The following is a 24613-nucleotide window of genomic DNA, read 5'->3' as shown; positions in this document are numbered from 1 at the left end:
CTTGACCCCTTGTGCACACGGAGTGTTTTTCTCTAGTACGTGGTTTTTAAAGTGGGCTAGGGCCCAATTCTGCCACTTTTACTCTCACTGATTAATCCCTTCATTGAGGATACTCATGGAGCAAGGCACTGCCTAGAGCAAAAAAGAGTGACAGAATTGGGCTTTTAATCAATATGCGCATGCTGGCCAAGTTACTGGGGGTGGTGTGGCTTTGAACTTCTTGGCTCTTGTGTGTTTAAGTCCCAGTTGTAACTCTGTATTCTGGCATGTTCCTCACATAATTCCCTGGGTTTGTTATTTTGTAAGCGTACTGGTTTATTTGACTCTGCTGAATAACGGCTATTTGAATGTGTGATCATTCGGGTTCATGTAAGAGTGGTGCTGCCTGTATATTGGCCAAGGGGGGGGGGGGGGCAGTGTCTGACGAGAAGTGACTTTAGTGCTAGGGAAAGATGCCAGCCAGTGCTAGAGACCAACCTCTTTTCCCATAGAGCAGGCATCAGCAAGGCAAGCTTTTCTCTCTCTGCTCCATCCACATGCTTCACTGCTTTCTGCTTTTAGGGGTGAGAGAGAGAGAGTTCGGTCTTCATGGTCCATTCAGTCCTCGGCACCTCTGCTGAGTCAGCCTGCAAGGGGCCCAATTAGCTCCAGTTGAGATGCTAGTTGATGTGAAGTGAAGAGCTCACTAAGAACTGGACTATAGCCACCAACTCATTTTGTATAAGCCACTGAACAGCCATTCAGCAATGTTCAGTTGCTACCAACCTGGGCCCTAGAGGCAGAATGATCCATAGCCCACTGTCGTATCTGATTTATTTAAAGCTAGCAAAACGTACGAATAGTAACAGAATACTGAAAACAGAATATTTGGCCCGTGTTATACGGGAGGTTGGAGTAGCTGATCACAGAGGTCCCGTCTGGTATTCTAACCTACGAATGTACCATTCCTTTAAGATGTCATCAGAAGGGGGTTTGGCATCTGGCTCCTGTGCTCTCTGTAGAGTGTGCACCAGGGGTGCTAGGCTCCAGTGCAGATAGAGTTGGAATTGAATGTGCAAGTTAATAATCATGTTTGGATCAATTTGGGGAGGGACCTGAGAAGCCAAGGTTAAGATGACCAAGCCTAATATAGCTGTATTAAATTGTTTGCTCTGTTTCCTAGTGCAGAGCTCCGGATATGTACTCTACTCCCTGGCCAAAAAAAGTTTTGGATGTATCCTGCCCTGTTCTGCATCACTGACTGCTTTCCCTTCCTTGACAAAACTCTTGTGTCAGTCCACTTGGAATCTGTAAAATGGGGTAATGATATTTGCCCACCTTTGTAAAGCACTTTGAGATCTATGGATGAAAAGCATTATACAAAGGGCTAGGAATTTTTATCACTTCTGCTACTAATACATTGCATTTGTGTAGCATGCACAAGTGTAAGTCATCCAAAGTTCATTGTAAGTTATCTGCGCCATTCATTGTCTGAGGGAGTGATTTTTTAAAAAAAGAAATGTCCTGTAATTAAATGTGTGCATATGTATATAAAGGAATTACCAATACAAGATTGTGGGGCCCTACGTGTGCCGCATTTGTTCTTCTTTTTTTTTTTAAAGTCAGTTTTCATTAAACAGAGAAATCCTCTATCCCCCCTTTTTTGCTTCAATTCTTTAAAAATAAATTGTTACTAAAAAAGCCCTTGAGAACTGTGAGTCTCTGTTTCACTGCTGTATGTCTGCTCACATTATAGTGCGATGGCAGCAAACAACACTAGAGTTTAAGCTTACATAAGTTTCCATCCTAACACTCTGTTTTCAGTGGCACACAGCTTTCTTAAAAATCCACTGTTCAGTCTGGAATCTTCTAGGTCTGGTCTCTGCCAAAAGGTGGATTGATTTAGAAAGTTCGAGCAAAAAGGCTTTGACTGATGTTGCATAAGAGGAGAGAGAAGGAAAATAAACCCACTTCTCCCATAGTTTAAAAAAGAAAAGCTTTTTTGGGTAAAAATCTTAAAAGCACCTCAGCCCCCTTTTCAAAAGTGATTTAGGCACGTAGAGTCTGTGCAGGTTGGTTTAAACCTGGCTTATACTGATTTAGTTTGTAAGACATGTAAGAATGTCCACTCACAAGTTGCACTTGTTTAACTAAACCAGTTTAAAATCACAGCTTTAGTTAAACTGGGACAACTTTTGTGTGTAAACCAGCCTCAGTTTGCTTTGCAGTTAAGCCTTTCATCCTCTGGATTGCAGCTATGGGAGGCCATGCTGTTTGAAGAGACAATGGGTGCTGACTAACCGCTTAAAATACATATCTTAGAGAGAGGAGCACTTACATTAACAATCTGTCAACAGCAATATAGTGGGCCATTATAGCACTGAAACAAGTTTAAGTACAGTGTAAAAGAATGAAAAAACGTGTGCTCTACTAGGGTGCAGGTAAGATTATAGACGAATGGTGTTTCTAATGTATTATTTGAGAGATAGTAAGTGATCATGTCCTTACAGATTCTGTCATTGTTCTTCCTGCATATACATATGGGGCAGAGTGAAGGTTGTGTGTATAACATTAACTTTTGCATTTTCAGACCTTTGAGTGCTTAACCACACCACCTTATATTTTCTCCTTAATAAAGCTTTTATATCAAATAATAAGCTGATTAAAAACCTGATATTCATAATGGGAACTGTAACTGACTCTCTAATTGTTCTGCCACTGGTGCTCTTGTGATGATTTGAAAATAGAGGTCTCATGGGTGCTGTTTGGATGAATAGAAGCTAATGTCATGCAGGTTCCTGTAAAAGATCTTTTCTCATCTGCTCAGTCTAAGTGGCAGGAGTCTTGATCTGCTTGGGCCACTTCAGTAAATTCCTCATTTAATAAGAAGTCTTCTAGGGAAGCGTAACACTTTCCCTGGCCCTGCATATAGCTTTGCAGAGTAGTGCAGACAGTGATAACGTGCTCAGCCCTTCCCCTAGTGGTGGTTTCCAGCTGAAGGAGCCTTTGCATTGAATAGGATCTCCTCTGTAAATCCCTGCCTGGAGGGTATGTCTGGGCTGCAATTAGACACTCACTTAGTGTCTGCACTCACTGTGTCTGCACTGCCACTTTCAGGGCTAAAACTTTAGTCATTCAGGTATGCGAAAAAACACCCCCCTGAGCGACAACCGTTTTAGTGCATAAAAGCGCCAGTAAAGCCAGTGCGTTATCGCTGGGAGCTGCACTCCTGGCGATAAAGCTCTCACCCCTCATTCGGGGGGTGGTTTTTTTATCACCAGGAGAGCTCTCCCCTGGCGCTAAAGCGTGGTTACACTGCCCACGTCACGTCTGTGCTGTAACGTGGGCAGTGTAGACCTACCCTTAGACTCTCACGGCTGGCCCTTGCCAGCTGACTTGGGCTCGCGTGGCTCTGGCTAAGGGGCTGTTTAACTGCCGTATAGACATTCGAGCCGCAGTCCTACTGTGCAGGGTCTGAGACCCTGGGCTCCAGCTCCAGCCCGAACATCAGCAGTGCAGTTAAACAGCCCCTTAGCCCCAGCTCCGTGAGCCTGAGTCAGCTGGCATGGGCCAGCCGCAGGTTTTTAATTGCAGTGTAGACAGACCCTAAGCTACGAACTAACGGTCCAGGACAGGTGATTTATTGCTGACCAGTCCACTAATCAGCTACTAGAAACTGTATGATTCCTGCCCAGATCTGTTTGGTTTTTTAAGAGGAAAAAGAGCCCCGGCTAAGAGGGTGTCAGGGTTCCTTCCCCACTCTGAACTTTAGGGTACAGATGTGGGGGACCTGCATGAGAAGCTCTAAGCTCAATTAACAGCTTAGATCTTGTCTGGCTGCCACCACTCCCAAGCACTAATTCCCTTCTCTGGGTAGCCTTGAGAGACTTCACCAATTTCCTGGTAAACACAGATCCAAACCCCTTGGATCTTAAAACAAGGAGAAATTAACCATCTCCCATCCTTTCTCCCACCAACTCCTAGTGGATCCAGATCCAACCCCTTGGATCTAAAAACAAGGACAAATCAATCAGGTTATTAAAAAAAACTTTTAATTAAAGAAAAGAAAGGTAAAAGAAAACCCTCTGGGAGAGATTAGCATACCAGCTACTCTCACAGACAACCGATTCCAAACACAGAGGATGTTCCCCTGGGCAAAAACTTACACAAAAAAATACCCAAACACCCAATTTGATTATTCCTCTAATTGCACAAGACAAGTTGCAAAGAAATAAACATAAACTTATTTATTCCCTTCACTAATACTCACTACTTGATAAGGGGCTGAATTCTGGAGCTTTCCCGCTCCGGTCAAAAGTGAAACTCTCACTTAGACAAAGGGAACTTCCCTCCTTCCCTTTGAACCAGCTTGTCCTCCCATTGGTTCCTCTGGTCAGGTGTCAGCTAGGCTAGGTGAACTCTTAACCCTTTACAGGTAAAAGAGGCATTAACCCTTAACTATCTGCTTATGACAGGGGTGATTGAGAGCTCATCCTTCAGTGACTTGTTCTTAGTTCCAAGATTGAGCAGTGCGTTTAATGTATGGCCTGAAGGAGCAATTCGCTAGGAAACTCTGCTTTCTCCTCTGGCAGCTTACAGCATCATGCAGCCTATGGGTTTGTGAGATCAGGGAGAAAAGCAGCTTGTACCCAGCACAGTGCTAACACCTCCCCCCTCCAGCCTGGAAATACAGGACTTCCTGGACAGGTAGTGGACAGGAAGTCCACGCGGTGCAGAGGACAGGCCAATTCAAGCCAGTTCTTCTCGTCTCTTGGGTAGAGATCTGGCAATAATGGTGTAAGGAGCCCTGGGTTGCTGTTTTCCTGAGCTTTTTGCTGTTTTCTAGGGTCCCATTTTAATCCCCTTTCCCCCCCTCTTTGCAGGTCACTTCACCTGGGATAAATACCTGAAAGAAACATGTGCCATCCCAGCTCCTGCCCATTGCTTCAAGCAGGTAATTTGTTGGGTGGCGTCTCAGGTGCAGGGGGCGAGGGTCTGTTTGTGATCCTAGAGCTCCAATTCAGGACAAGCCTTCGAATAGGCTCTGGCCCTTTAATCCAAGAGGGAGGAGCAGCAGGGAAAGCAGACCCTTGGCAGGACTGCGTGGTTAAGCAAAGATAAAAGAGATGATGTTCATGGCTTGTATAAATGTATAGAATAACCCAGGGGACTTAACTCTCAGATATGGATGGGTGGAAACATCAAAGCTCTGTGTCTCTGCTGAGCTCAGGTGCTGGAGGGAAGTATATATAAGCTGGATCATTGCTTAGTGTAGTTATGATTTAGATTTCACGGGATGCATGCCAGTAAAGGGAGTTTCTTGAACAGCTTCCCTTCTGCAAAATTCCCTGGATCTTGGTAAGCTGTTTCACTGTCTCCTGGGCTGTAGTATCCAGTATCTGGCTATGTTGCCTGGCTTGCGGGCTGCCAAAATCATCAGTCAAGTTGATGTGAGGGCCCAGGACAGAGCTAGCAGGAGGGGGTGGGTCAAGATGCGTCAGCCAAACTGTCTGTGGAGTTCCAAGATAAGCCTGTGCTACAGCTGGTGCAGGCTAGTGCTTGGAGCGCCTCACTTACCCACTCCAAATGTATTTGTTTTATTGTGTTTCAAAAGCAAAAGACAGTCTGTGTGTGTTTGGGGCTGTTAAATAGCCCCTTGTGTGTTATGCTGGTGGGTGTCTCAGATGGGGCAAGGCCCCAGAAAAGGAGCTGGCTCAAGGTGAAACTTGTGGCGAAAGGCGATAGATTGTGGGTGGCTGGGTGCCAGGGCCTTCGTTCACTGAGCTCTCCTTGCTGCTCTCTGTGGCACCTGTTTCAGCATTGGCAAGGAGGGCACTGTCCATCCTCAGCTGCCAGGAGCAGTGGGTCTTGGGGCTGGGATTCTGGGAAGGAAATGGGGCATATGTGAAGTCCTGGCTCTTGTTCTCTGCAGTCGTACACTCCACCCAGCAATGAATTCAAGATCAGCATGAAACTAGAAGCCCAGGACCCCAGAAACACCACCTCCACCTGCATCGCCACTGTGGTGGGTCTGACAGGTGCACGGCTGCGCCTGCGTCTCGATGGCAGTGACAACAAGAATGACTTCTGGCGGCTGGTGGACTCTGCTGAAATCCAGCCCATAGGGAACTGCGAGAAGAATGGAGGGATGCTGCAGCCGCCTCTAGGTGAGCCTGAAATCCTGTCATCCGACCAATAGAAAACAGCCACAAGCTGTGGGGGGATACCTAGTACCTTTTTTGCTTTCCCTGCTCAGTACAGGAAGGCATGAACTGTACTCGCCTACCAGGGCTTGTTTCACTATGTATACTTACCAAGGGGCTGTCACTAACCTGACTTCCCTCCACGCACAAAACAAACAGGTTCTCCCACAATGCACTGGGAATCAGAGTGGCTCAGCTTACTGAGGTGCTAAGAACCATGGGATATGACCAGAAGTCCTAGCACCTCCCACAGGTGAGTGGAGTACCAGTGTGGACTCACTGACTCTTGTGTGGCTTTGCAGTGTGGCTGCTCACACCTGGGCTTAGCCCCATGTGCAGACCACGCGAGTGAATCTACTGTGCAGACATACCCTCAGTCCCACCACACAGCTCTAGGCTGGCCTGACCATGGGCCACTGCTTGTGACTTTGGCCCACCACCTGTGTTACCTGTAAGCTGCGCGCTTGGGCGGCTGCGCAGGAGAGATTCAAATGCTACCCAGCTGATTAGAGAGCATGAACAGCTGGCAGCATGTGTTCCGGTGCCACTCCCCCCGGGACTCTCCTGCTGGCTGTGCAGAGCAGGGGTGGAGGGGAGGAGCGTGCTAATGTCAGGGTGTCCCCCTGCCCCTGTACCCCATCTCCACAGAGCAGGGCAGCCTGGACAGACTCTGAGGTCTGAATGGTGAGTGGTTGAGTGCCTTTCTTAAAGAGACAGTGCACTGTTTCTGAGATTTCCCCAGCAACCACCTCACACAGTCTCTTTCCCCCCCCCCCCCCCCCCCAGTACCCCATCTCTGGGTGGGGAGACAACAGGGCTCAGGACAGAGCAGGAGAGCTTTCCATGAATGTCTTAAAGTGACAATGCACACAAACACACACTCTCACACTGTGTGTCTCACTCACCTCCCAACACATACTTGCATTAATGTTGTTGTTACTTCTTGGTTCTTCCTGCAATGCACATATATTCTCTGTAATTTTATTCTTTCAAAGTGTGTTATTTTAGTGTTTTGACTGGTCAATGCATTTCATAATTTTTATTTCTCTCTTGCACTTAAGTTTAATTCAGTGAGTAGTGAGTTCTAAAATGCCTTAACTTGTCCTGGCTGGAGTAATTAATTATCCCTATGGTAACTTTTAAAATATATCTAGTTTTTTTGTTTCTACTGGTGGCGCACATCCGCACATACCTTGGTGCACATAACAAAATGTATTCCACACCTGGATGGAAAAAATTAGAGGGAACATTGGTGCGAGTGGTGGCCAATCTAACTTGCAAGTTACCTACTATTAAAAATCTGTGAAACACAATATATTCTTTTCACGCCATCAGCCCTTCTCTCTCAGGGCTTGTCTACATTACCCGCTGGATCAGTGGGCAGTGATCGATCCAGCAGGGGTCAATACGCGATACATCGACCGCTGAGCGCTCTCCCATCGACTCCGGTACTCCAGCAGGGCAAGAGGCGCAGGCAGAGTCGACGGGGGAGCGTCAGCTGTCAACTTACCGCAGTGAAGACACCACTGAAGTCACATAGCTGCAGTCGCGTAACTTCGATCGATTCCCACCCCCTAGTGTAGACCAGGCCCCACTTCCATGTGTTCAGAGCATGGTCATGAGCCGTAGGATGGAGGGCGCCGTATTGGACCCTGTCAAGTGTAATGTAGAGAATAACCAAGGAGAGGTTTGAGAGTCCAGCTCAGTCATTGCTCCTCAACCCACAGCACTTTCCATCTACTTTCCGGCCATCCAGGCACACCTGTGCCCATGTACTAAGGGCCAGAGCAGAGAATCGGGTGTCAAGTGTAGACGCTGGCTGGAGCACCAGCTGGATGGGTTTAAATCATTCCACTCCTCTTAATTAGGGCTCCCTGCTGGGCAGCAGACTAACTGAGGCCATTGAAAGGAAAAAAATACATCTGCTTCAAATAACTCTCAGCCCTGCCGTGAATGAAAGGGACAGACACAGCATTTCATCGTTGTTTTTTTTAAACTTTATTTGGCTACAGTTCTATAAATGGCCCTTTCTTATCTCTCAGTTAAACACCGCTTCACTCCTTAGCGGTGGCCAAATGGGTCTCCAGTGAGCCAAACTGATGCTGACTCTGTCCCAATTCACATGAATGGCAGCTGCCAGGTCCCCATGAGATGTTCCTATAAAGAACCCATCCAGTTAGCACGTCCCTGTAGAAGTGTACCAGGCTGAAAGGTGGTGGAAGATGAAGGACTTGCATATGAGACTGTGCAGTGGAGACCATTTCCCCTAAAGTGCCCTCTGGAGGGTCAGGTGGACATACTGTGTAGGCTGCCAGCTAGCCGTGACTTGGGAATGGGGAGCACAAGAAGAGGGATCTTGGCAGGGAAGGGAGTGGTGTGGGATGGAAGCCACACACCTTACCACATGTGGGTATGAGAGTCCTAGATCACTGCCAGCACAGGGCGCCGTGATTGTGGGTTCCCCAGACCACACTGATGTGTGTCTGCTGAGGATCTGGCCCTATGAGTCCCTAACCCAGTTCAGTGCAGAAGACACTGGCATGAGAAATCTCAGTCTTTGATCATAGCCACTCACTTCACTCAGCTGAGGCAAAAACCCTGTATGGAGTTACTTCCTGCACATCTCTGTCAGAATGAACCAGCTTTGGAGAGCCTAGTCTGTGAGAAATAAGGTTCATTTGGCTGTTGAAGTGGTCCCAAACTGGAGCTTTGGAGCATACAGTGTAGAGGCCCAGGTCTGGCTTACTGGCTGGATCCCATGAGTCTTGTTGCCTTGTCATTTCCAATGGGTCATAGCAGCTAAGACCTGCCTGCAGAGATGGGGACTCAGAGGGTGAGGTTGAGAGGCAGTTCACTTCCTCCAAATGCTACATAAGAAACTGGAGTCTGGCCTCTATGGATCTTCCTGCTACGAGCAAGCTGATCATTTCTGATGCATTGTACCTCTCCCACTAACAGGCGAGTCAGATCTGCTATGTCTGTCAACGTTTGATTGAGCCTCATTTTTAATAAATGAAGTACCAGCATTGTGCCCATAAAATCTGCTGTTGCCTACCCACAGTAGGCAGCCCGAGATAAGATGCCACTCAATAGGGGCAGCTGTATCTTGTGCATGTGCAGTTACCTGGACATGCCCACATGCATATTTTGCATATAAAGCCCAAGGGTCTGTTTTGAGCCTGGCGACAGAGGTGTTTGTGCTATTCCTCGGTCTGCCACCAGAGGGCAATAAGAGTAATCATGTTACAGACTTCCAGCTCATCTCATGTGGCTCTGTAGGTGGTAGGTAGTTTGAATTGGATATGGAGCATCTATCATGCTGGGTCCTGATGGGACAGTCCGTGTCACTGACCTGGTTACCCTTGTGATCTGTCGTAGAGGCAGGGTTGGGGACAAGAGGTGGCAGATAGTCACCCCCTTATCTGCTGATCTCTCATAGCCCAAGTACAGGTAACAAACCATACTCCTAAGCTGCTGGCCCTCTGCTCCCTCTTCACAGAGCACCAAAGCCTGGTATATGTATGTGGCACTAAATGCCAGGTCTCTCACTTGGTGTCTTTCATGCCTACTGAAGCTCCATTGTTCAGCTGTTGTTTCTTGGTAGCATGAATAGAAGCGGCTGCTTGCTGGTGAACTTGAGGCTGGGGGGAGGTTTTCCCCTTTCCCAAGCTTACCTGACCAGCTGGTTTTCATGCCCTGTTTCCCGGGTTCCACGACAGAACTGCGTAGATCAGCGGTTTTCAAACTCTGGGTCGGGACCCCAAAGTGGATCGTGATCCCATTTTAATGGGGTCGTCAGGGGTAACATTAGACTTGCTGGGGCCCAAAGCCCGAGTCCCACTGCCGGGGGCCAAAGAGCAAGGACTTCGACCTGGGGAGGCAGGGCTTGGGCTTGGCTTTGTCCCCCCTTTCCCCCAGTGGGTGGCAGGGCTCGGGTGGGCTCAGGCTTTGGTCTCCTGGGGCTGTGTAGTAATTTTTTTGGTTAGACGGGGGGTCACGATGCAATGAAGTTTGAGAACCCGGCGTAGATAAAACACCAGCTTTGACTTAGCTCATTGGGACATCTCTGGCACTCAGGCCCTGTCTACGATGGCAAAACTTCCTCCTGTGGTCATCACCGCTGCAGTTCCCAGGGAACTGTCAGTGGAAATCCAGCTCCAGGGTTAACTCTGAAATGCTGTAAGATGTAAAGGGCATCCCCTTGCTAAGCATCAGAAATTGACCCTTTGGCGCTGAGGTGCCAAGCTGTCAAGCCAAGGCACTGACACTGGACTCCTCTTGTGAGCATGCTTTCAGGGTCTGCACTTCCTGTGGCTGCCAGCTTCCCCCCCCCCCCCCCCCCCCCGGGGCTTCCCACTTTGCATTGGCGCAATGCCCAAGGTAATGGGCTAGCAGAGGGGTGCTCCTTCACACCATATCCTAGCACAATTTCTGTAACCTCCATTGTCTCTCTTCTCCTTTGTTCTTTTATTCCTTTTTGTCTTTTTTTCTGTACTCTCCCAAATAGGACTGAGAGTCTGGCCTTTCTGGGATCAATAATGTCAACCATTAAAAAGAACAAGCCTCGTAGTTCCCCTTCCTTTCCCCCTTGTGGTGCTGGCACGTGTGTGGTGGGAAGCATTGGCTGCTGGCATTGCTGTTCAGACATGATGCATTTTCATACTTGCCAATAGTTTAGCTTCTCAGGTACAGACTCCTGTAATGAGGAACTCATCAGTACAGGCGCTGACTTTCAATGTGCTGGGGGGGGTGCTCGACCCCCGGCTTTGCCCCAGGCCCCACCCCACTCCACCTTTTCCCACCCCCACCCTGCCTCTTCCCACCCCGTTCTGCCCCCTCCCCCGAGTGCGCTGCGTTCTCGCTCCTCCAACCTCCCCCTTCCCCCTGAGCCTCCTGCATGCCACAAAACAGCTGATCGCGACCGGGCGGGAGGCGCGGGGAGGGAAGGGAAGGCGCTGATCGGCAGGGCCTGCCGGCGGGCAGAAGATGCTGGGGGGAGGGGGGAATGCTGATAGGGGCCTGACGATTTTTACCCAGCCCCGGAGCACCCACAGAGTCGGCGCCTATGCTCATCAGTAACACATGGAAACCCTCTTTCTCCTCAACATACCCCTCTGCTCCCCAGAAGCCCCTTCCTGGTACTTCCATGGGCATTCCTGATACCCAGGTGCCCAGCATGGTATTGGTACCAATTGCTGTCACCATCTTGCCCAGCCCAGCTCCTACCTATGTCTGTATCTTAGCTGCTTGCGACTCACCTCTGTGTGGGTGAAAGGTCAGCAAGGAAGCTGCTGGCCTCCATAGGATGTATGTATGCACCAGGGATAACGTCATGGGCCTGACCCTGTCCTTGCCCATTGGTGTCTTCTCTGCGCCCAGTTGACTGCCATATGCAAACACTAATTCCATGCAAAGTGCTTTGTGAGCAGGGCCAGGGCGGGGGCTTTTATTACAATGAACAAAATCACAGCCACGTCTGATTGTTTCCAAGTGGGGACCCGCGGCTGACATAATCCAGTTTGCGTAAAGGGCCATTCCTAGCTCTCCCGTTTTCAGAGGAAAATGCTGGGGGATCTTAAAGTGCATGAAGGCTGAGACTGGATGAATAGTGTGGAGAGGGTGTGATATGCAAGGTGTTCATCAGAGCAACCTGGGTTCTGCCTCACCCAATGGGCCCCACCGATATTTAATAGTCTCCATCTCTGCATCTGTTCTGCAGGTTTTCGGCTGAATGCCTCCTCTTGGCCCATGTTCCTCCTGAAAACTCTGAATGGAGCAGAGATGGCTCCTCTCCGGATTTTTCACAAGGTATCGTATTGCGTGCAAAGGGCTCCCCTTGGCACAGGACACCCAGGCCAGCTCTCTGGTGTGTAGTGCAGTTAGACGCCTGCGGTTGGCCCGTGCCAGCTGACTGGCTCACGGGGCTCGGGCTAAGGGGCTGTTTAATTGTGGTTTAGACATTCTGGCTGGGGCTGGAACCCGAGCTCTGGGACCCTGTGAGGTGGTGCTCCAGTTTGGCCAATGAAGAAGAGTCCCAGTGAGACCTGGTGAATCAGAGCTGCCTGAGTGGGAGTCAGGGGCGGGTGAGAGCTACCAGGGGACCGTGGAAGGTTCCAGAAGGAAGCAGAAAGTTGTCCCTGGGAGAAGGCTGAAGACAAGGAGAGCAGCAAGAGAGGTTTGCTAGCTGGCATGCCCGAACCAGAGAGCTGAAGGCAGTGGGAGGTGCCTATGATTTGAAGCCGGAGAGGGCCAAAGGCGGGAGAGCAGTGGAGGACTTACCCACTGATGTCTCTGTGAGAGAGAGGTGGGCCCAGAGGAGCCTTGAGAGGGCCGGGCAGTGAGGGATGCTCCCAGCAGAGAGGCTGGGGGGGTTTGCCCGGGGAAGAGCAGGGTTACACTCCAGTGGGAAGGCCTGGGGTGGCTGTGCTGGCGGAGGGACAGAAGAGGGCTGAACAGGAGCTTAGGTGTGACCGAAGATACCAGTGTGCAGTGTGAAAGCAGAGAGGTAGACGGTGCCCACTGGGAAAAGTGGGGTTTTAAGGGCTATAGACACTGGGTGTGGGAATTGTACTATGGTTGGGATTTTGTGGGGATTCAGAGAACTGTGTTTGGGAGTAAAGCTGCTCCAAGGAAGGATGGTGTTTAAGCAAGAGAGCCTGAAGTGGATTTACTGGGAACTCTGAAAGCGGGGCTGCCTGTGACACTTTCTCGCATCAGTGTGCCACTGAGGAGCTGTCACAGGGTAGCTGCATTCTGTCACTCGGTTGTCTGGTCCTGAGTGCAGCAGGCACAGGGTGCCATAACTAGAGGCCTTGCCTAGAGGTGCACATTTTAAACCAGTCCTGGTATAAACTGGAGCCACTTTCTTTACCCTCTGACATGGAGCTGAATTGGTTCTGGCTCCATCTAGCCCTGCTCTTGTGATGATGTAGGGAAGGGATTAATCCAAGCCCAGGAGACACCGACACACACTACCTCTTTTGTAATCACCTTTCTGAACCCTCCCCTGTAGGAGCCACCATCTCCATCCCAAAACTTCTTCAAGACGGGCATGAAGCTGGAGGCAGTGGACAGGAAGAACCCACACTTCATCTGCCCGGCCACCATTGGGGAGGTGAGAGGCTCCGAGGTCCTCGTGACGTTCGATGGCTGGAGAGGTGCGTTCGATTACTGGTGCCGCTACGACTCCAGGGACATCTTTCCTGTCGGCTGGTGCTCACTGACAGGAGACAACCTGCAGCCCCCTGGGACAAAAGGTAAGGGCCACATCCCATCTCAGCTTCCTTGTCTGCTCAGCCCCTGCAAAGCACAACAAAGCAGACAGGGACTGGCAACTATGAGTCCTGTGTTCTGTTCCTGGCTCTGCTACAGACCTGTTGTGTGTCCTTGAGTAAATCCCTGCCCCCCGCCCCCCGTGCCTCGGTTTCCCCACAATATGGGAGATGATATTTGCTCAGCTCCTGGGGCTGGTTTGAAATTCTTGATGGAAGGTGCAGAGGAGTTTTGCGTTTTTCCCTGAGCAGGAGATTTAGTAATCACTATTAACAGTAACAATATAGTGGAGGCTGGAGAGACTCTGAAAGCAGGTTTGTAAGTCCCAGCTATTCCTAAGGAGGGAAGGACCAGGTTAAATAAAATAAAATAAAAATAAATTAATGGAAGATACCCCATCTCCTAGAACTGGAAGGGACCTTGAAAGGTCATCGAGTCCAGCCCCCTGCCTTCACTAGCAGGACCAAGTACTTATTTTGCCCCAGATCCCCAAGTGGCCCCCTCAAGGATTGAACTCACAACCCTGGGTTTAGCAGGCCAATGCTCAAACCACTGAGCTATCCCTCCCCCCAAAATTAGGTTGTGATGCTCAGTGAGATTACTCAGCTCTTCACCCCTCTCAAGATCCCTCAGAACCTGTCCTGCCTCTTCAGAAAACACAGGGTCCCGGTGCCTTCCATCCAAACTGGTAGTCCTGGGACTGCTGGGAATATAGCAGGGGGATTAGAGTCACATGGGGTCAGGGAGCTGGGGAGCCAGGACCGTCCTAACTGAAAGGACTCTGCTCCCTACAGGAAGGGTGAGGAGGCAAGGGAGAGGCCCATCCTGGGGCAGTAGTACAGTGGCTGCTGTTCATGCTTTTGGTAGAGTTGTTTTGCTTTCCCTTAGGTTGTGCTCTCCACTGGGGACCTGGAAAAGGCAGGTCGTGCTGAGATGAGAAGCTGTGTCTGCTTCTCCTCCCCGCCCCCAGCAGCCTTGTCTGCTGTGGGTTGGTGGCTGTGACCCTCTGGCCTTGAGGGTGCCCCAGTGTCTGGATGCTACATGGGGGCTGTTGAGGTGCTCTAACACCTGTTGCCTCCCTGTAGCTGGAACTGCCCTAAAGGACATAAGGGCTGCCACTTTCCCAGCCGTGGCCATTTGGCAGTAACGTGCTGGCTGGCAGGTTCAGCAGGGGAGTACAAAGCATAAACCTTCAGTGCAAGGCAGCAGCTAAATCAGTAGGTTGTTCCTTTAGCTCCACCCTCCGCATCATCTGTGGCCTTTGAAGCCAAGGATCTGGCTTTGATGGAAGCCTTCCCTGTTCTTAGTGCCGCACAGCTAGGCGGTCCTCCCGGAGACTGATGAGCGGAGATCTCCTCCACTTTGCCTATGAATAAACCCAGATGTGAGCTCCCCTTGGATTAGGAAGATGCATCCGGCTGATGGAAGCTGAAAGGCACTCTTTGGTTATCTTGGATCTCTGCCTCCAGTATAGTTAACCGTTGTGCTCCCAGCCTCCCCCACTCCCTGCTGTTTGTTTGTGTTTTGCCTGCTGCCTCTCCCTACGCTGTCATCTTACACTCTTTACAACCAGTGCTCCAGCTGCCCAGCTCTTGAGCCTATATGATTTACCCAGCTCCTTTGAGATCTGAGCTCCAGCCAGGTTCACAGCACTTCTCTGGTACACGCAAATGGCTGACATCCTTGTAGGTTTTGGCTGGAGGCTTCTGTTCCTTGAAGTTAACCTAGGGGGCTTTGAGGATGATTTCAGCGCAGTGGGAACTGATTCTATGAGACCTTCTTATCTGTTCAGCCTGGGTAGCTGGGTGCTCCTTCAGAGCTATCTGTGCTCAGGGCTGGGGAGGAAGTGGAGGGGCATCCAGAAATGATACATGTCTAGGGGAACAATACTGTATCATTGGGAAGCATTTGCCTACCTCAGTTAGCAGGTAGCTGTGACAAGCTTTCCCTCTTACATTGACCTCAGCCAGGTGGTAGGCATGGGAAATCATAACGAAGAGCTCCTGTAGAACCAGGAGAAGGGTGCTTCTGGATGTGATATGCGGATAGTGGTCACTCCTGTCCTGCCTGTACCGGGGGGAAGAGCCTCATTCGTGGCAATTGAAAGGAAATTTCCTTGGCTGGTAGCATTTCCCCAGGAAAGTTCAGCTCAGATTCTTCTTGTCACAAGATTTCCCCCCCCTCCTCCCCCGGTGAGTACTGCCCCAACTCGGTGGTTTTATCCTGAGGAAGAGAAGTGCTGAGGATCCTTTCTTTCCTTCTGTCATTAAAACTCTCCCCCCATCTGTTCTCCTAACAGCTGCCTTCCCTTCGGGCAAGAAGGGAGAAACACAGCTCCCTCAAGAGCCCGTGAATTGCTGCTCCTAAGGAAGTTGGGGGGAAGGTTCACCTCAGACAAACTCCAGGCAAACAGTCAGCATTTTAATATGGCTACATGTTAAAGGTTACAGGTCTACCTCTGGGAACAAATTGTGCAGGCCCAACTTACGGGAGAATTGGCTCTATCCTGGGAGACAGGGATTTGGGGGTTGTGGTGGATAAGCTGAACGTGAGTTCCCAACGTGATGCTGTGGCCAAAAGAGTTAAGGCAATCCTGGGATGCATAAGTGGAAATCTCGAGTAGGAGTACAGAGGTTATTTTACCTCTATATTTGGGGCTCGTGCAGCCGCTGCTGGAATCCTGTGTCCAGTTCTGGTGCCCACAATTCAAGAAGGATGTTGATGAATTGGAGAAGGTTCAGAGAAGAGTAATGAGAATGATTCAAGGATTAGAAAACCAGCCTTATAGTGATAGACTGAAGGAGCTCAATCTCTTTAGCTTAACAAAGAGAAGATTAAGGAGTAACTTGATCAATCTCTAAGTATCATAGAACCATAGGGTTAGAAGGGACCGCAAGGATCATCTAGTCTAACCCCCTGCCAAGGTGCAAGATTTGTTGTGTCTAAACCATCCAAGACAGATGGCTCCAGCCTCCTTTTGAAAACTTGGAATGAAGGAGCTTCCATAACCTCCCTAGGCAGTCTGTTCCGTTGTCCTACTCTTCTTACAGTTAGGAAGTTTATCCTGAGATTTAATCTAAATCTGCTTTGCTGTAGTTTGAATCCATTGCCTCTTGTCCTGCCCTCTGTGGCAAGAGAGCACAACTTTTCTTCCTCTTTTTTTATGACAACTTTTCAAGTATTTTAAGATTGCTGTTATGTCCCCCCTCAATCTCTTCTTTTCCTAACTAAATATACCCAGTTCTTCGAGTGATTGCTCATGTGTATTCCACAGTAGGTGTGTGTGCTCACCACGTGCACTGGTGCTGGAAGTTTTTCCCTTAGCAGTACCCGTAGTGGGGGAGCCCCGCTGTGACCCCTGGAGTGGCGCCTCTATATCGCACCATAAAGGGGGCTGCGCGCTCTCCCCACCCTCAGTTCCTTCTTGCCGCCAGTGAAGGTAGTCGGAACTTGTGCTCCAGCATTGCTGTAGCTTCTATCCTTGGTAATACGATCCTCGACTGTTACTAGTTCTGCAGTTAGTAGCCTGGCCTGGGGCATGCCCCGAGCCCCGGGCTTCAAGTCGTGCGACTCCTGTCGCAATTCCGTGCCCAGAAGCGATCCACACTCTGAGTGTCTTCGCTGTCTGGGCGAGGCTCACAAAAGTGAGCGCTGTAAAATCTGTAAGTCCTTTAAACCCAGGACTAAACGCGAATGCGAGATCCGACTCCGGGCCCTGCTTATGGAGTCGGCATTGGCCCCGGCACCGGCGTGCTGACCCAACCCGGTGCTGAGCACCACGTCCTCGGTGCGGAGCGAAGCCCCATCCACCAGTTGGCACTGCTCCCCTGCCAAGAAGCAAGGCAAGATCCAGCGGCGCCGAGACAAGGACAGGGGTCAGGCCGGACCCGAGTTGGGCAGCCCACGATCCCCCTTGGGACCCAGACCTCCGACTTGTGTGGAACGGAGTTTTCTGGCCCCGTCCGCGTGTGCCTCCCCGACGACGAGGGTTCCGTCGACGCCGGAGGCAGCCCAGGCAGCGCGCTACATCCTCGTCATGCCGGTACCGAGCGGGCCGCCCGAGCTGGGGCCCCGGTCCCGAGGGAAGCCACCGTTGGGCGCTCACCAGCCGTCACCGGCCAGGTCAGCGGTCGACGTCTCCGCTCGATCCGCCGGGCCTTCCCATAGCCTGCAACAGACCTCCACTCCGTTGCCGGGCTCGCCTGGGAGCGAGTTGCCAGAGTCTTTCTCAACCCAAAGGGGCCGCTGGCGCTGGGACAGGAAGCGTCAACACTCCTTGTCCAGCCACAGCGATAGCAGGTCTCGACGCCAGTGGCACCGCCGATCATATTGCGACGTGCGCCACGCTCGGAGTGCATCCCGGCAGTCACCAGCACCGCGGCGTCACCGACGGGACTCCAGGGATACTACCTCCGATGTCTGCTTCTCATCGTCATCGAGGTCTAAGACCTGGGGCAGGATTTGATGTGGACGGCACCAGTCGAGCCGTTCCTACGGCACCGTGCGCTCCTCGGCCACCTCTGTCTCTGCTCCCAGCCGTCCTTCCCCGGGCTGCACCGTTCCCCAGGAACAGATAACCCTGGTAGGACCCCAGGCGGCTCAGTGGCAAGGGGCGCCATGGCAAGGACAGTGGTGCCAGTGGGCACTGTGGCTCCAGGCGCCCGCACTGACGAGGCCCCACTCCGTAGCTGGGGCATCCCAAGCGCCCTTGTCGTCCCCGCCTCAGCACCGAGAGCAGTCCTCGGGTGCCGCACCACTGGCACCGCACCCAGACCCGGACGCAGAGTGCGACCTGCTGGCACCGCCTGATGCCCTAAGGGCCGTCCCGGTCGTCCCGTCTGCACTGGACGAGTCCATAGCGGCACTGCTCCCTCCTTCTCAGGAGGATTTCAAGGCGCATCAGGAGCTCCTCCGGCATGTAGCTGCCAACCTCCAGCTGCCGGTGAAGGAGATGGAGGAGCCATCGGACAATTTGTTCAACGTCCTCTCCTCCTCGGCGCCGGGCCGTGTGGCACTGCCGCTTCACCAGGGGGTGGCCAACATCTTGACTGGTCTATGGCAAACCCCGTTGTCGCGGAGTCCCCGGGCGATGCTCTGGAACTGCTCCCCAAAAAGCCAGTCAGGACTTTGGGGAGCCTCCTCTCACCAAAGACAGGGAGCAGACCGTCTTCAGGGCAAGAAGCTCACATGGCTTCACCTCCTGGGTCTCTCCTGGGAGCATTCAGCATATGCCCCTCCGTGCGCTTCCCACAGCGAGTCCGCCCCGGCGGGGTCCTGGGGAAGCCAAAGGGTTCTGCACCCCCCACTTCGCAGTCAGACGTGACTCTCAGCCAGCCAGTAAAACAGGTTTATTAGATGACAGGAACACGATCTAAAACAGAGCCTGTAGGTACAGCGGCGAACGGGACCCCTCGGCCGGGTCCATTATGGGGTTCAGAGAGCCAGACACCCACGTCTGCCCTCACTCCTAGTCCCCAGGTCGCTCCAACTCTGAAACCCCCTCCCGCCCCTCCTTCTCCCGGCTTTGTCTGTTTCCTGGGCCAGGAGGTCACCTGATCTCTTTGTTCACCTTTAGCTATTTCCTTGCAGGGGGCGAAGGGGCCCTGGCCATTTGTTGCCAGGGAGACAGAGTGTCAGTGATTTATGCGCACTGGCCTTTCCCCACCACCTAGAGACTTAAGAAATGCATAGGGGAAACTGAGGCACTCACACAGTATTCAGAGGAAACATTAAGAACAGTCCCACTTCATCACACTGGTCCTCTCTGCTGCCCATTTCCAAGAAGGCAAAGCGGAAGTACTTCGTGCCAACGAAGGGGCATGAGTATTTCTACACTCACCCAACCCCGAACTCACTGGTGGCGGTCAACCACCGCGAAAGACACGGCCCACCCGCGCCAAACCCCAAGGACAAGGATGCCAGGAGACTGGATACTTTTGGGGAAAAAAGTTTATTCCTCTGCCAATTTCCAGCTCAGGGAAACCACCAAGCGCTCCTGAGCAGATACGACTTCAGCTTGTGGGGATCCCTACCAAAATTCGAGCCCTCCCTCCAAGAGCAGGACAGGAAGGAGTTTTGAGCTCTGGTTGAAGAGGGTACGGCGGCAGCGAAAGCAGCTCTCCAGGCCGCCTCGGATGCAGCTGACACGGCGGCTCATTCAGTGGCCTCGGCTATCTCCTTGCGACGGGCGTTGTGGCTTTCGCTGTCCGGGCTGTCAGTGGAATCCTAGTCCTTGATGCAAGACCTGCCATTTGCGGCAAGGCATTGTTTGCAGACCAGATGGACACTCATCTGCATGGGATGAAGGACTCCCACACTCCCTTGCAGACACTCGGTCTTATGTCCCGCCAGCCAAGGACAAACCCAGACCGCAGCCCTCGGCTCCCCCCGCAAGGGGCAGGTATGAGCCCCCGGCCAGGAGGCCTAGGGACCAGAGATGCAGGTCACAGCGGCAGTCCCGTTCGGCCCCATGCCCTGGACCCTTGAAGGGCAAGAGGTGTTTTTGATTATTTGCGGGGGGCCACTTGGCCTGTTACCAGGGAACACCCCCCCCCCCCCCGCCCCTCCCCAGTTAATAAAGTTGGTTTCTGGCAACCGTTTATCAGCCTTCAGAGTGCGTTGGTCCCGTATAACGTCGGACCGGTGGGTCCTCAGTACCATCTCTGAGGGGTACAAGCTGCAGTTCGTTTCACCCCCACTGCACCATCCTCTGTCCTGGGGTGCCCCGGAGGACCCAGAGCACGCCCTCCTCCTAAGTCAGGAGGTGACGTGCCTCCTCACCTTAGGTGCGGTGGAGAGGGTACCTCAGGAATTCCGGGGCAAGGGGTTTGACTCCCCGGTATTTCCTTATCCACAGGCGCTTCCTCCGCTTCCTGGTAGGGACAGACCACTACCAGTTCACAGTCCTCCCCTTTGGTGTCTCTACGGCCCCCAGGGTTTTCACCAAATGCATGGCGGTGGTCGCAGCCCACCTCAGGAGGAACGGGCTGCAGATCTTCCCCTACCTGGACGACTGGCTGCTCAAGGGCAAGTCTCGGTTCCAGGTGCAGGCGCAGATGGAATTCCTGCTAGACACCTGCACGAGTCTAGGCCTACTGATAAACGAGAAAAAATCCACATTAGTTCCGGTTCAGTGCATACACTTCATAGGGGCGCTGTTAGGGCCTCCCTCCTCCGGGACAGATTCTATATGCTCAAAGCTGTCATCGTCTTGGTCACGGCCTTCCCTGTGATGACGGCATGGGTGTGCCTTCAAATCCTAGGCCATATGGCAGCATGCACCTCAGTGGTGCGACATGCCAGGCTCCGGATGAGGCCCCTCCAACTCTGGCTGGCCTCCCAGTACTCCCAGTCCAGGGACAGCCTGGACAAGATCGTCATGTTGCCACCCAATGTAGTGGCCGACCTGCAATGGTGGTCCCTCCCGAGCACCATGCTTCAGGGTATCCCCTTCCGGGAGACCCCTCCCTCACTAAATCTGGTGTCGGATGCTTCGGACCTGAGATGGGGAGCCCATATGGGGGGCTTCAAAACCCAGGGCAGATGGTCACCCTCGGAATTATCCCCACACATAAACGTTGGGGAGCTCAGAGCGGTGCGCCTGGCGTGCATAGCCTTCAGCCAACACCTAGGGGGAAAGGTGGTCAGAGTCCTAACAGATAATACGACTGCGATGTACTATATCAACAGACGGGGGCACACGCTCACTGGCCTTGTGCCAGGAAGCCCAACTCCTGTGGGAGTTCTGTATAGCCCATGACATCCTCCTGGGGGCCTTTCACCTGCCCGGCAAGCGCAATACGCTCGCGGATCATCTAAGCAGGCTTTTCTCCCAACAACACGAGTGGTCTCTACACAGAGAGGTGGCTAGGGACCTCTTCCTACACTGGAGCACTCCCCAGGTAGATCTGTTCGCCACTGCCCAGAATCGCCTGTGCCCACGATTCTGCTCCGGGGGGGGAGGGTGAAGGGGCGATATCGGACACGTTCCTGATTCCATGTTCGGACCGCCTGTTCTACGCCTTCCCGCCTTTTCCCCTGATAGGCAAGATCCTACAGAAGGTGAAGGCGGACGGGGTGCGGATTATCCTCATAGTCCCGGATTGGGCCCATCAGCATTGGTACGGGACCCTCCTGCAGCTTTTAGTGGCCCCCCCCCCCTCCCAGGCTGCTGCTTCGGCCGGACCGCCTCTCCCAGGAGGGAGGACGTCTCCTCCCTCCCAACCTGGCTGCGCTCCACTTGACAGAGTGGCTGTTCCCGGGTTAAATGAGGAGGAGGGCAGGTGTTCGGAGGGTGTTAGACAGGTCCTCCTAGAGAGCAGGAAGTTGTCCACATGTCAAACCCACCTGGCAAAATGGTATCGGTTCTCCAGGTGGGCGAGGGAGAAAGGGGCTTCCCCCTCCTCCGCATCCCTCCAACTCATCCTTGACTACCTCCTGTCCCTTAGGACCCAAGGGCTGGCGCCCTCCTTGGTCAGGGTGCACTTGGCGGCCATCTCGGCCTTCCGTCCCCCGGTGCAGGGCTACTCTGTGTTTTTACACCACATGACGTCCCAGTTTCTAAAAGGGCTGGATCGGGCCTTCCCTTACACTAGACCCCCGGTCCCACTCTGGGACCTGAACCTAGTGCTCTCCCGCCTCAGAGGGCCACCCTTCGAGCCCTTGGCCACGTGTTCTTGGTCCCACTTATCGTGGAAAGTGGCATTCCTGGTGGCTATCACCTCAGCCCGCCGGGTCTCGGAGTTTAGGGCCCAGACCTCCGAGCCCCCGTACACGGTCTTCCATAGGGATAAGTTCCAGCTCCGCCCGCACCCGGCTTTTCTGCCGAAGGTAGTCTCGGCTTTTCACATAGATCAGGACATTTTCCTCCCAGTCCTCTGTCCTAAGCCCCATTCCTCCCGTGAGGAACGGCGCCTGCACATGTTAGATGTGCGTAGAGCGCTGGCCTTTTACCTGGACAGAACCAGGCCATTTAGGAAATCCCCCCAGCTGTTTATTGCATCGGCCAAGCGCATGAGGGGGCAACCGGTTTCCACCCAGCGGATTTCCCGATGGATCACCTCGTGCATACGCACGTGTTACGACCTGGCAGGGGTTCCCCCGCCTCCTGTAGTAAAGGTTCATTCAACGAGAGCTCAGGCCTCGTCGGCTGCCTATGTGGCTCATGTCCCTATTCGGGACATCTTCAGGCCTGCTAAAAATAAAAATAAATAAATTCTCATCGCACTATGCGATCGTCTCCCAAATGCGGGATGATGCCGGGTTTGGTAGGGCGGTACTCCGCCCGGGTAACCCTTAAAACTCCTACCCACCTCCATCAGGTATAGCTTGGAGTCACCTACAGTGGAATACACATGAGCAATCACTCTAAGAAGAAAGGACAGTTACCTGTTCCGTAACTGGCGTTCTTCGAGATATGTTGCTCGGGTGTAGTCCATGTCCCGCCCTCCTTCCCCTCTGTCAGAGTTGTCTGGCAAGAAGGAACTGAGGGTGGGGGGAGCGCACAGCCCCCTTTATGGCGCGATATACAGTCGCCACTCCAAGGGTTGCAGCGGGGCTCCCCCACTATGGGTACTGCTAAGGGAAAAACTTCCGGCACCGGTGCATGTGGCGAGCATGCACACCTACTGTGGAATACACCTGAGCAACACATCTCGAAGAACGCCAGCCACGGAACAGGTAACTGTCCTTTCCTTCAGCATTTGTTCATATAGCTTGCATTCCATCCCTTTGATCATCTTTGTTGCTCACTTCTGGTTCCTTTCTAGTTTCGCTACATCCTTTCTATACAGCAGTGACCAAAACTGGACACCATACTCCAGCTGAGGCCTAATCAGCGCCGAGTAGAGTGGTACTATCACCTCCCGTGACTTGCACGCTGTGCCTCTGTTAATGCAACCCAAAACTGCATTTGCTTTTTTTGCAACAGCATCATATTGCTGACTCATATTGAGGTTGTGATCCACCACCGCTCCCAGATCCTTCTTAGCAGTGCTGCTGCCAAGCCAGTTTCCCCTATTCTGTACTTGTGCATTTGATTTTTCTTCCCCAAGTACACCTCTACCCCGATAGAACGCTGTCCTCGGGAGCCAAAAATCTTACCACATTATAGGTGAAACTGCGTTATATCGAACTGGCTTTAATCCACCGGAGTGCGCAGCCCTGCCCCCCCCCCGGAGCGCTGTTTTACCACATTATATCGGAATTCGCGTTATGTCGGGGTAGAGGTGTATAGTACCTTTCATTTGTCTTTGTTGAATTTCATCTTGTTGACAATTGCCTAGTTCTCCAATTTATCAAGAGCCCTCTGAATTTTAGCTCAGTCCTCCAAAGTGTTTGCAACCTTCCCAGCTTTGTGTATCTGCAAATTTGATTAGTATGCTCTCTGTTCCTACATCCAGGTCATTAATAAAGATGTTAAATAACACCAGATCCAGAACAGTTCCATGTGGAACCCCACTTGAGACCTCCCGCCAATCCGACATCATTCCATTAATTCAGTCTTGCATCTGAAGTGAGGTCCTTACCCACGAAAGCTTATACTCCCAATACTTCTGTTAGTCTTAAAGGTGCCACAGGACCCTCTGTTGCTTATTCCATTAATAGTTACTCTTTGTTTGAAGTATCAGAGGGGTAGCCGTGTTAGTCTGAATCTGTAAAAAGCAACAGAGGGTCCTGTGGCACCTTTAAGACTAACAGAAGTATTGGAGCATAACCTTTTGTGGGTGAATGCCCACTGCCTTGCATATGATGAAGTGGGCATTCACCCATGAAAGCTTATGCTCCAATACTTCTGTTAGTCTTAAAGGTGCCACAGGACCCTCTGTTGCTCTTTGTTTGAAGTTGTTTAACCAATTATGTAGACACTTAATGGTAGTTCCGCCGAGCCCACATATCTCCAGCTTACTTATCAGATGGGGAATAAATGTTTAATAGCAGAGAAAGGTGTAATATGATCCAATAGATAGAAACTGAAGCTAGATAAATTCAGACTGGAAATAAGGTGTACATTTTTGACAGTGAGGGTAATTAACTGTTGGAACAACTTACCAGGGGTGGTGGTGGTGGATTCTCCATCACTGACTATTTTTGAATCAAGACTGGGATGTTTTTCTAAAAGCTTTGCTCTAGGGATTATTGTGGGGCAGGTCTTTGGTCTG

General features: G+C 51.8%; 1 protein-coding gene across 14 annotated transcripts in view; it reads left to right on the top strand.

Moving 5' to 3' along the window:
- The window catches only part of SCMH1 (Scm polycomb group protein homolog 1), a 113136-nt gene that overhangs the window by 31310 nt on the left and 57213 nt on the right, over positions 1-24613 (top strand). For 12 of the 14 annotated variants that reach the window (XM_065576869.1, XM_065576866.1, XM_065576868.1 and 9 more), the window contains 4 exons: positions 4863-4933; positions 5912-6146; positions 11902-11990; positions 13195-13438. In XM_065576869.1, coding sequence (XP_065432941.1) covers positions 4863-4933; positions 5912-6146; positions 11902-11990; positions 13195-13438 — 639 coding nt within the window. The remainder of the gene's footprint in view (positions 1-4862; positions 4934-5911; positions 6147-11901; positions 11991-13194; positions 13439-24613) is intronic. The other 2 variants (XM_065576872.1, XM_065576873.1) reach the window with 1 other exon arrangement.

The sequence above is a fragment of the Chrysemys picta genome, chromosome 23 (genome assembly GCF_011386835.1).
Source record: "Chrysemys picta bellii isolate R12L10 chromosome 23, ASM1138683v2, whole genome shotgun sequence".
Lineage (NCBI taxonomy): Eukaryota > Metazoa > Chordata > Testudines > Emydidae > Chrysemys > Chrysemys picta.
Note: the sequence above shows the minus strand (reverse complement) of the source record. Positions and strands in the feature narration are given on the sequence as shown.